The 12,254-nt window shown below is 43.6% G+C and overlaps 1 protein-coding gene across 1 annotated transcript; it reads left to right on the forward strand.

Moving 5' to 3' along the window:
- Nucleotides 1-465: 465 nt before the first annotated feature.
- Nucleotides 466-2,717, forward strand: LOC104100712 (uncharacterized). Its single transcript, XM_009608015.3, has 3 exons — nucleotides 466-969; nucleotides 1,545-1,941; nucleotides 2,031-2,717. The coding sequence occupies exons 1-3, from the start codon at nucleotides 481-483 to the stop codon at nucleotides 2,429-2,431; spliced, it is 1,287 nt and encodes a 428-aa protein (XP_009606310.2). The 5' UTR covers nucleotides 466-480; the 3' UTR covers nucleotides 2,432-2,717.
- Nucleotides 2,718-12,254: the final 9,537 nt, after the last annotated feature.

Genomic DNA, 12,254 nt, shown 5'->3' on the forward strand with positions numbered 1-12,254 from the left:
AATTTAGAGTCAGAATAGGCCATGTCTTGACTTGATTCGGGAAAATTACAAACTACATACAATCTCAGTCTTTTCTTTCACAAAATAACAACGAATAATTTAGAGTCAGAATAGGCCATGTCTTGACTTGATTCGGGAAAATTACAAACTACAGAATAAATTAAATTGTTTTGTTATTGTACCAATAAGAGTGTTTTTAACCTTTATTTAGGGGTGTGAATTAACCAAAGATCATACTTTAAGTAACTGCTTATGTATTTGGCATAAATAATACTATGTACTAACTGCTTATGTATCTGGCATAAATATACTCCTAGTAGTATTACAGAAGATGTAATACAAGCTCGATTGAGCGGAATTTGATCACCGATAAATAAAGAACAAAAGAAAAAAAAAAGAAAAAGGAAATCCAATTTTTATTGAAGAAAAAGGAACAGAAAAGGAAAAACAAAAGTGCGGATAAATGATGAAAATTAAAGAATGGAAAAGTTAAAAGGGAAATACCAAGAAGACCAAAGTAGCTCAAATAGTCATATGAATGAGCTGCCACATAGCAGAGAGAGAGAGATGCTATCATCAACCATTTCTTCCCTAAATTTGCCACCAAGAACCCAACTTTCCTCCCCAAACCCTCCATTTTTTCCTCAAAGATATAATCTTGCACCTTTCCACAATATGACATCTTCTCCATTTTCTGGAGGGTTAATTAACTTGAGGGTAAATTCACCAACTGCAATTGGCAGTAAAAGTGATTCTGTAAATAGTGGGTTTTATACACTAATGGAGTACATGGGCAAAGAAGGAGAGGCTGATGACTTGGTAGTGTTGTTTGGTCACTTAGAGTATGCCTCCAAGAAAATTGCAGCACTTGTTGCTTCCCCTTTCAATTCCAGCCTCAGCAAGAATATTGTTGGCACTGGGACTTCTTCTTCTGATAGAGATAAGCCTAAGCCTCTTGATTTAGTCTCGGTATGCCTATGCTCTATGAGCATTTCTTCATTTCCGTTATTTTATTATCAGCATATTTTGTTTTCATGGTCAATGGGATTTTTTTTATGTGTCATTTTAATGCAATGGTCTAGTTTTAGAGTACCTGATCTTTGCCTTAATATTTAGTATTGGAATGAAATGGACTCCATAGAGTGGAATGGACAGAGTATTTCATGTAGCTTGACTCCGACTAGTTTGAGATTGAGGAATAGTTGATTGATTAGTGTTATTTCACTTATTTGCAATAGGTTGTATCATGGATGCAATTCACATTTTCCCGTTTTTCTTTTTTGTGTTTATTCTCTGTTTGTGCAATCTTCTTTTAATGAATTAGGAAGTAGGCATTCTAATGCAATAAGAGCTGTAGAATTTCTTGTTTTAGCTGTCAATGCTACATATTTTTCCTTCCTAACCCTTTTCAATCTTTTAACGACCATTCTCAATGCACAATTTCTTTTGAGACCTCTGATCGGTGTGCTTCTCTGGTGTTTCATATATTATGAAACCAGGAATCGTCTCATGTTCTAAAACCTCTTTTTTGTGTGTTTGTTCAGAACGAGATTATATTGTCATCTCTTAGAAATTCGGGAAAAGTTGCTGTAATGGCCTCAGAAGAAGACGAGGGTCCTGTGTGGATAACTGATGATGGACCCTTTGTGGTTGTCATGGATCCATTAGATGGTTCCCGAAATATTGATGCCTCAATACCCACAGGGACGATATTCGGGATTTACAGACGTCTCGTGGAAATTGATCATCTTCCAGTGGAGGAAAAGGCCTCGCTGAACTGCCTTCAGAGTGGAGCAAAGCTTGTTGCTGCAGCTTATGTTCTCTATTCGTCAGCCACAATACTCTGTGCCAGTTTTGGTTCTGGAACGCATGCATTCACATTGGATCATACAACCGGAGATTTCCTCATGACACATCCTAACATCAGCATTCCTCCTCGAGGTATTGCTATTTCTTTATTTCCTTCCTCCATATCCATTGCATATTACATATTCTGAACTGATAATTATGTCGTTACCATTTTATGGCAGGGCAAATTTATTCAGTTAATGATGCTCGGTATTTTGACTGGCCTGAAGGTTTAAGACAGTATATTGACACCATAAGACAAGGGAAAGGAAAACATCCTAAGAAGTACTCAGCCAGATATATATGTTCTCTTGTGGCGGATTTTCATCGGACTCTTTTATATGGGGGAGTGGCAATGAATCCAAGGGACCACCTTCGTCTTGTTTATGAAGCAAATCCTCTGAGTTTCTTAGCGGAAAAGGCTGGAGGTAGAGGTTCAGATGGTAAAAACAGAATTTTGTCTATTCAGCCTGTCAAGCTACACCAAAGACTTCCTCTATTTTTGGGTAGTCCAGAGGATATAGAAGAATTACAGAGTTATGGGGATGTTCAGCAGAAAGTAAACCCTGGTTACGACCTTTAATACCTTGGTCATCTTTCATGCATTTCAGACTTTGTTCTTGTACAGCTCATCTCTCTTTCACGTGTAAATTTTTTCCTTAGGCAGTTTTTAGCTAGCAGATATGCTCTTCGCTGGAATAAACATGTGATTTCTTTACTTAGTCTTGAAGATTTTCACATGATGAACTTCATGTATCTTTAAAGCACCTTAAACTTTTAAAGAAATTTACTGTAAATTTTGTTTGGATTAATGTTCGTGGGCTGCATTTGGAAGTGTATCATATGCTAAACAAGGGACTTTGAGTTTAGGGTCACGACTAACAATTACTCGTCAGATAGATATTAGTGCATTCTCCAAATCCTTTCTCCATTGCTATGATTAAGAACTTCTTTCTTGTTAATCCTTTTAGCTTCTCGGTTTCTTTATCTTTTCTGCATCTCAATGGAAAAACATGGATTATGAAACATGACTGTTGTTGACCAACTTCTCTCAATCTGTTTCCGGAACAGCTCATGATCTAAGTTGGACTCAATGTTGGTACTGTTTGTTTTGCTTTTAAAGCTAGCATTGCTCTATATCTTTTGTTCCACTTTTTGTTTTATATGAGAAGCTTCTTATCAATAATCTGGAGGCAGTCCTACCATTGTTTTCTTTATCTCTTTTGTTCTAACAAAGTATTTGCCATTTGGCATGTCTCTGTTCATACTAGCTTATATAGAACTTCCTTTAACAACATGATACTGCTGTGAATTCTGGTGTTTCAGTTATTCGGAATGTATAAAGTTTGGTTGTTTTCCCTACCCTACTATGTTACTTGTAATGCTTATCCATTAGTTCTATTGAACTCATTACTTCATCAGAATGTTGCACGATGTGCTATGCTTGAAATTTTGTCTCCTATTTTGTAGTGGGAATTAAGGGTTTCATGAATGGTTTTTGTATTTGTCATCCGCTGTTGCTAAAATTTTCACGTTAAATTAACCTTCAATCTTTTGTCATTCTCCTCTTATATTGTTATGATCAATGTTATTCACAATGGGTACCTTCTCATCACTGAAGCAACCATCTTACCTTTTAGACACCAGGTAACCTATTGTTTTTCGGACAATAAGTTAGCATTTCATCCTTGGCCAGTATCCAGTTACGCTCTATGGTGGAACTATAACTGAGCTGAGTAAGTGTCATCCATAGGCTGGAAAAAAGAATATCAGGTCGGTCAGCGGGTTTGAGACTAATAGTACAGTATCTGAAGTGATAGTGACACCATGCATATTTGAGGCAGGGTCAAAAGACGAAGAAACTGTTGGAATACATCTGCAACAGTTCCACTTTGTGTATCTTTCGGTCCTTATGGCAAGGAAGGAATAGAGCTGCTTTGAAAACAAGTTTTGAGCAGTGTATGATTTTAAAAGTAGGATCCTGCAAATGTTATGTTCTTGGTGTACTATGCAAATCCTTTTGGATGTATATTTTTTTGTTGGACTTTTTGGACTCCCTGCGCATTTGAGGGGACAAAAGTCTTTGTAACGACCCGATCGGTCGTTTTGAGAGTTATAGCCCTGAACCCATATTTATTGCTTTCCCCGTATCTAATTCTGCTATTGTGACTAGCCGGGAGGTTTCGTTTTGGTTTTTGGAGTGTTTTTGGGACACTTAGTCCCTAAACGGAAGTCTTAGGATTTGGATCGTAGTTGAAACTGTGTGAAGATGACTCAGGAATGGAGTTCTGTCGATTCCGTTAGCTCCGTTGGATTTTTGGGTTTAGAGGCGTATCCGGATTGTGTTTTGGAGCTCCGTAGCTTATTTAGGCTTGAAATGGCAAAAGTCGATTTTTTGGAGATTTGGACCGGTAGTGGAATTTTTGATATCGTGGTCGGATTCTGATTCGGAAGTTGGAGTAGGTCCGTAATGTTGAATATAACTTGTGTGCAAAATTTGGGGTCAATCGGACATGGTTTGATAGGTTTCGGCATCGGTTGTCGAATTTGAAAGTTTCAAGTTCTTTAAGTTTGAATCGGAGGATGATTCGTGATTTTAGCGTTGTTTGGTGTGGTTTGAGAGTTTGACTAAGTTCGTATGGTATTTTAGAACTTGTTGGTATGTTTGGTTGAGGTCCCGGGTGCCTCGGGTTGATTTCGGATGATTAACGAACCTTTTGAACTTAAGAAAAGATAGCAAATTTCTGGTGTTTTTGTTGCAGACATTTCTTTATCGCGTTTGCGAGAGAGGTCTCGTGATCGTTTAGGGCATCTGTGAGACCAGCTCAAGTTTGTTCTTCGCGTTCGCGCAAAGGAGATCGTGTTTGCGAAGGTATTGTCAATGGAAGCATCGCGAACGCGAAGAGTGGAATGCGTTCGTATAGAGGAAGTGAGGCAACTGGGGACCCCAGTCATTTGGTCTACGCATTCGCGTAGTGGGTATCGCGTTCGCGAAGGACTAGGAAGTGAAAGGTACGCGTTCGCGAGAGGTCCCCCGCGTTCGCGAAGGAGGAAATTTGGTCAGTGGATTTTTTGTTACACGCGAGCGCGAGAGAGTGGCCGCGTTCGCGAAGAAGGGAACACCTCGGCAGATTTAAAAGTTCAAAATCGAGGGTTTATGTCATTTTTCACCATTTGGACTTGAGAGCTCAGAAATTGTTGGAGGGATTTTCACGTGGGTGTTTGGGATTTGGGTCATTCAGAGTCGGATATTCGTGGAAAGAGCATTGTTATGGATTGATTGAGCTTGGTTCGAGGTAAGTGGCTTGCCTAACCTTGTGTGGGAGAACTCCCCTTAGGACTTGGTACTATTTTGATATGTAAGCGTTGTGTACGTGAGGTGACGAGTACGTACACGGGCTAATTGCTGTAAAACCCGATTTCTTCTAAGCAATAACATGTTTTCCTTCTTAATTGAGCCATATAAGCATGTGTAGTATCCTGTTAGATTAGAATAGCATGTCTACTTGCCTTAATTGTCTATCTGAACTCCGTGCAGCATGTTTAGTGAATTTCCTGCTTTTCCTTGGTTGTACTTAGCCTAAATTATTGGATTTCGTGTTGTAGCTGTTGAATTCTATTTTTTGAGCTGTGTATTTACTTTTGGGACTACGGAACGGTATTCCCGGAGATCCCTCTGCATATTTACTTTTGGGACTACGGAACGGTATTTCGAGAGATCCCCCTGCATATTTATTTTTGGGAGTATAGAACGGTATTCTTGGAGTTCCCCCTGCATATTTACTTTTGGGACTACGGAACGGTATTCTTGGAGATCCTCCTTCATATTTACTTTTGGAACTACAGAACGGTATTTCGGGAGATCCCCCTGCATATTTACTTTTGGGACTACCAAACGGTATTCCGGGAGATCCCCGTGCACATTTATATTTAGGATTACAAGACGGTATCTCGGGAGATCCCCTGTTGTTATCTCTGTGTGATGAGCTGTTACCTTCCTACGATTTCATTCTTGTTAAATTTCTGTCTTAATTTTATTGCAATATTTCATTCTGCCTTGTTTTTATTATATATATATACAGTAGGGCCCTGACCTGACCTCGTCACTGCTCGACTGAGGTTAGGCTTGACACTTATTGGGTATCGTTGTGGTGTACTCATGCCCTTTCCTGCATATTTTTTTTTCGTGTGCAGATCCAGGTTTTGCTTACCAGTCTCGTCCTTAGTTGCAGTCGCTGATGTTTTCGGAGACTTCAAGGTACATCTGCCCGCGCCCGCAGATCCTCGGAGTCCCCCTCTATTCCCCTATGTTCATTCTCCTCTTATTTCTATAGACAGTGATGTATAGAACAGTTAGAATTTTTAGAAGCTTGTGACTTACGGTGTTCCGGGTCTTGGGAGTGTTTTGTATATTTCGAGAGTTAATTATTGTATATGCCGAGCGGCATCTCAATTGCTTATTAAAATATCTGTTACTGTTAGTTGTTAATTTTTATATTTTTCATTTCTTTTCCGCAAGTGTTAGGCTTACCTAGTTGTAGAGACTAGGTGCTGTCACGACGATTCACGGAGGGAGAATTTGGGTCGTGAGAAGTTGGTATTAGAGCTCTAGGTTCATAGGTGTTGTAAGTCACAAGCCGGTTTATTAGAGTCTCGTGGATCGGTACGGAGACGTCTGTACTTATCTTCGGGAGGCTATGGAACTGTTAAGAACAATCATACTTCTTTTGATTCTTTGTTGTGTGAGTTATTGGTATCAAATTCTAAAATTTCTCTATTCTATTCTTTCTCACAGATGGTGAGGACCCGTACTGGGAGATCTGACGACCAGGCACCCGCGCCCCCTGCTAGAGCCGCCAGAGGCCGGGGCCGGGGTAGAAGACGACCACGCAGTGCAGCCAGAGCGCCCGCACGAGCGACAGAGGAGCCCCCAGTAGCTCCAGCTGGAGGGCAGGCACCGGAGGTTCCTATTGCTACACCAGCCCTCCAGGGGACTCTAGCCCAGTTTATGAGCATGTTCAGCACCTTAGCTCAGGCTGGATTGATCCCACTAGCTCCCGCCAGATCTCAGGTCAGGGGAGGGGCACAGGCTCCCGCAGCCGGTACTCCTGAGCAGAGGGTCCAAGTTGATCAGGCCCCAGAGTTCATTCCTATGCAGTCGGTAGCTCCAGTTCAGCATGAGACCAGGACAGCCGTTTCGGAGGCGGAGCAACTCATACTTGAGAGGTACAAGAAGTACCACCCACCTACCTTCAGCGGATTAGCTACATAGGATGCTCATGATTTTCTGGAGGAGTGTCATCGTATTCTCCATACTATGGGCGTAGCAGAGATGAGTGGGGTTTTTTTTTTACCACCTTCCAGCTTAGAGGAGCAGTCTATCAGTAGTGGCGTGCTTATGAGCTGAGTAGTCCAGATGAGGCAGCTTCACTTACATGGACTCAGTTCTTGGACATGTATTTGAGAGAGTATGTCCCTCAGAGTCTCAGGGACTCATGGCACGCGGAGTTTGAGCAGCTGCGCCAGGGTGCTATGACTGTGTCAGAGTATGCAATCTGCTTCAGTGATTTGGCCCGACATGCACCAGCCTTGGTTGCCACAGTTCGAGAGAGGGTTCGACGGTTTATTGAGGGACTCCACCCCAACATCAGGATCATTATGGTCAGGGAGTTGGAGATGGATATCTCTTATTAGCAGGTTGTGAGTATTGCCAGGAGATTGGAGGGCATGCTTGCTCGGGACAGAGAGGAGATGGAGGCCAAGAGGTCTCGAGAGACTAGTTATTACTCTGGAGCTCGTGCCCCAGCAGCTCGCCATGGTAGGGGTTATGTGAGTCACCCTATTCATTCAGCTCTTCCAGCCGCCAGTGGTGTTCCAGCCCCTGCTAGGCCCCAGGAGCCTTATTATGCACCGCTAGTAACTAGTGTGCCTCCTGCTCGGGGTGCTATTAGCTTCCAGTTCAACAGACCTGGCTCGATTCAGTCACATCAGCCACGCCCTCTGAGGGGTTATTTTGAGTGTGGCGACACTCGCCATATGGTGAGGGATTGCCCCAGACTTAGGAGGGGTGCACCTCCAAAGACTTCTCAGCCACCACGTGCTCTACCGGGTCCTCAGGCTATGATTCCGGCACCAACTACCGCCTCACCTGCTCAGCCAGCTCGAGGTGGAGGTCGGTGAGGTCGAGGTCGCCCTAGAGGGGGAGGCCAGGCCATATATTATGCTCTTCCGGCTCGTGCAGAGGTAGTTGCTTCTGACTTTGTCATTACAGGTATTGTTCCAGTCTGTCATAGAGATGCGTCGATATTATTTGACCCAGGCTCTACGTATTCCTATGTGTCCTCTTATTTTGCCCCACATTTGGGCGTATCTTGGGATTCTTTAAGTTCCCCTGTTTATGTGTCTACTCTTGTGGGAGATTCTCTTGTTGTGGACCGCGTGTATCGATCGTGTTTGATTGCTCTTAGTGACTTTGAGACCAGAGCCGATTAATTATTGCTCGGTATAGTAGACTTTGATGTTATCTTGGGCATGGACTGGTTGTCGCCCCATTATACTATTCTTGATTGTCACACTAAGACTGTGACGCTGGCTATGCCAGGTCTACCGCGATTAGAGTGGAGAGGTACCTTAGAGTATACTCCCAGCCTGGTTATTTCATTTCTTAAGGCTCAACGAATGGTTGAGAAGGGGTGTGACGCGTATTTAGCTTATGTGAGAGATGTCAATATTGATACCCCTACAGTTGAGTCAGTTCCAGTAGTGAGGGATTTCCCAGATGTGTTTCCAGCTGATCTTTCGGGCATGCCACCCGACAGAGATATTGATTTCGGCATTGATTTATTGTCGGGCACTCAACCCATCTCTATTCCTCCATACCGTATTGCTCCTCCTGAGTTGAAGGAGTTGAAGGAGCAGTTGCAGGAGTTTCTTGATAAGGGCTTCATTCGGCCCAGTGTGTCATCATGGGGTGCTCCGGTCTTGTTTGTGAAGAAAAAGGATGGTTCTATGCGTATGTGTATTTATTATCGCCAGTTGAACAAGGCTACAGTGAAGAACAAGTGTCCATTGCCTCGTATTGATGACTTATTTGATCAGTTACAGGGTTCCAGAGCGTTCTCCAAGATTGACTTACGTTCAGGCTATCATCAGTTAAAGATTCGTGAGCCAGATATCTTGAAGACTGCCTTCAGGACTCGGTATGGTCACTACGAGTTCCTTGTGATGTCTTTTGGGCTGACCAATGCCCCAACAGCTTTTATGCATTTGATGCACAGTGTGTTCTGGCCTTATCTTGGCTCCTTCGTCATTGTGTTTATTGACGACATTCTAGTGTACTCTCGGACTCGGGAGGATCGTGAGCAGCACCTGAGGACTGTGCTTAGACCTTGAGAGAAAAGAAGTTATGTGCAATTTTTTCGAAGTGTGAATTTTGGCTAGACTCAGTGGCATTCTTGGGTCATGTAGTATCGAGTGATGGGATCCAGGTGGATCCGAAGAAGGTGGAAGTAGTGCAGAGTTGGCCTAGACCGTCATCAGCTACGAAGATCCGTAGTTTTCTTGGTTTGGTGGGGTATTACCATCGTTTTGTAGAGGGATTCTCATCTATTGCAGCACTTATAACCAGGCTGACCCAGAAAGATGCTCCGTTCAGGTGGACAGAGGAGTGTGAGGAGAGCTTTCAGAAACTCAAGACAGCTTTGACTACAACCCCAATATTGGTATTGCCTACAGGTTCGGGGTCTTACACTGTATATTGTGACGCATCGCGGATTGGTCTTGGCGCGATGTTGATGCAGGACGGTAGGGTGATTACCTACGCGTCTAGACAACTGAAGGTGCAAGAGAAGAACTATCTTATCCACGACCTTGAGTTAGCAGCTATTGTTCATGCCCTGAAGATTTGGTGCCACTATTTGTACGGTGTTCTTTGTGAGATTTACACTTATCATCAGAGTTTGCAGCATCTGTTCAAGCAAAAGGATCTTAATTTGCATCAGCAGAGGTGGTTGAAGCTACTTAAGGATTATGATATCACCATTTTGTACCACCCGGGGAAGGCCAATGTGGTGGCCGATGCTTTGAGTCGCCGGGCGGAGAGTTTGGGGAGTTTGGCCTATCTTCTAGTAGCAGAGAGACCCTTAGCATTGGATGTTCAGGCCTTATCCAACCAAATTGTGAGATTGGATATTTCTGAGCCGAGTCGAGCCGAGTGTTGGCTTGTGTGGTCTCTCGGTCTTCTCTTTATGATCGCATCAGGGAGTGATAGTATGATGACCCCCACATGTTTGTCCTTAAGGACACGGTCCAGCACGGTGATGCTAAAGAGGTCACTATTGGGGATGATGGCGTATTGAGGATGCATGGCATGCTATGTGTGCCTAATGTGGATGGTTTGCGTGAGTTGATTCTTCATGAGGCTCATAGCTCGCGGTACTCTATTCATCCGGGTGCTACGAAGATGTATCAGGATTTGAGGCAGCATTACTGGTGGAGGAGGATGAAGAAGGACATAGTGGAGTATGTGGCTCGGTGCCTAAATTGTCAGCAGGTGAAGTATGAGCATCAGCGACTGGGTGGGTTGCTTCAGAAGTTAGAAATTTCGGAGTGGAAATGGGATCGGATCATTATGGATTTCATTGTTGGACTCCCACGGACTCAGCGGAGGTTTGATGCGGTTTGGGTGATTGTGGATAGGCTGACCAAGTTAGCTCATTTCATCCCTATGATGACTACATATTCTTCCGAGCAGCTAGCTCGAATCTACATCTGTGAGATCGTCAGGCTTCATGGCGTACCGATATCTATTATCTTTGATTGGGGTACACAGTTTACATCGCGGTTCTGGAGAGCCGTATAGCAGGAGTTGGGTACTAGAGTGGAGTTGTGCACAACATTTCACCCTCAGACGGACGGACAGTCCGAGCGCACTATTCAGATATTAGAGGATATGCTTTGTGCGTGTGTGATGGAGTTTGGAGGGTCATGGGACCAGTTCTTGACACTTGCGGAATTTGCCTACAACAACAGCTATCAGTCGAGCATCCAGATGGTACCGTATGAGGCTCTGTATGGTAGGCGGTGTCGGTCCCCAGTGGGTTGGTTCGAGCCGGGCGAGGCCAGATTATTGGGTACAGACTTGGTCCAGGATGCCCTGGATAAGGTGAAGGTGATTCAGGATCGACTTCACACAGCCCAGTCCAGACAGAAGAGTTATGCGGACCGGAAGGTTCGCGATGTAGCATTCATGGTTGGAGAGCGGGTCTTGCTCCGGGTATCGCCTATGAAAGGCATTATGAGGTTTGGAAAGAAAGGCAAGCTGAACCCAAGATATATTGGTCCTTTTGATATGTTGCGGCGTGTTGGGAGGTTGTTTATAAGATTGCCTTGCCTCCCAGCCTTGCAGGGGTTCATCCAGTATTCCATGTTTCTATGCTCCAGAAGTATCACGGCGACCTGGCTCATGTATTGGATTTCAGCTCAGTCCAGATGGACAAGGATCTATCTTATGTTGAGGAGCCAGTGGTTATTTTGGACAGGCAGGTCAGAAAGCTGAGGTAAAAGAATATTGCTTCAGTAAAGGTTTAGTGGAGGGGTCAACCGGTTGAGGAGGCGGCTTGGGAGATCGAGCAGGATATGCGCGGCCGTTATCCTCATCTTTTCACAGCTTCAGATATGTCTCTATACTCGTTCGAGGATGAACGATTGTTTTAAGAGGGGAAGGATATAACGACCTGGCCGATCGTTTTAAGAGTTATAGCCCCGAACCTCTATTTATTGCTTTCCCCATATCTAATTCTGCTATTGTGACTAGCCGGGAGGTTTTGTTTTGGTTTTTGGAATATTTTTGGGACACTTAGTCCCTAAACGGAAGTCTTAGGATTTGGATCGTAGTCGGAACTATGTGAAGACAACTCAGGAATGGAGTTCTCTCGATTCAGCTAGCTCCGTTGGATGATTTTGGGCTTAGAGGAGTGTCCGGATTGTGTTTTGGAGGTCCGTAGTTTATTTAGACTTGAAATGGCAAAAGTCGATTTTTTGGAGATTTGGACCGGTGGTGAAATTTTTGATATCGGGGTCGGATTCTGATTTCAGAAGTTGGAGTAAGTCTGTAATGTTGAATATGACTTGTGTGCAAAATTTGGGGTCAATCGGACGTGGTTTGATTGGTTTCGGCATCGGTTGTCGAATTTGGAAGTTTCAAGTTCTTTAAGTTTGAATCGGAGGATGATTCGTGATTTTCGCGTTGTTTGGTGTGGTTTGAGAGTTCGACTAAGTTCGTATGGTATTTTAGGACTTGTTGATATGTTTGTTTGAGGTCCCGGGGGCCTCGGGTTGATTTCGGATGATTAACGGACCTTTTGAACTTAAGAAAAGATAGTAGATTTCTGGTGTTTTTGTTACAG

This window comes from Nicotiana tomentosiformis, chromosome 1, assembly GCF_000390325.3.
Source record: "Nicotiana tomentosiformis chromosome 1, ASM39032v3, whole genome shotgun sequence".
Lineage (NCBI taxonomy): Eukaryota > Viridiplantae > Streptophyta > Magnoliopsida > Solanales > Solanaceae > Nicotiana > Nicotiana tomentosiformis.

Bases quoted from the DNA above. Each gene is read 5' to 3' on its own strand.
- LOC104100712 (XM_009608015.3), top strand. From the start codon at position 481: ATGGAAAAGTTAAAAGGGAAATACCAAGAAGACCAAAGTAGCTCAAAT. The intron at 970-1,544 runs GTATGCCTATGC...GTGTTTGTTCAG, and splicing joins AGCCTCTTGATTTAGTCTCG to AACGAGATTATATTGTCATC. The intron at 1,942-2,030 runs GTATTGCTATTT...ATTTTATGGCAG, and splicing joins CATCAGCATTCCTCCTCGAG to GGCAAATTTATTCAGTTAAT.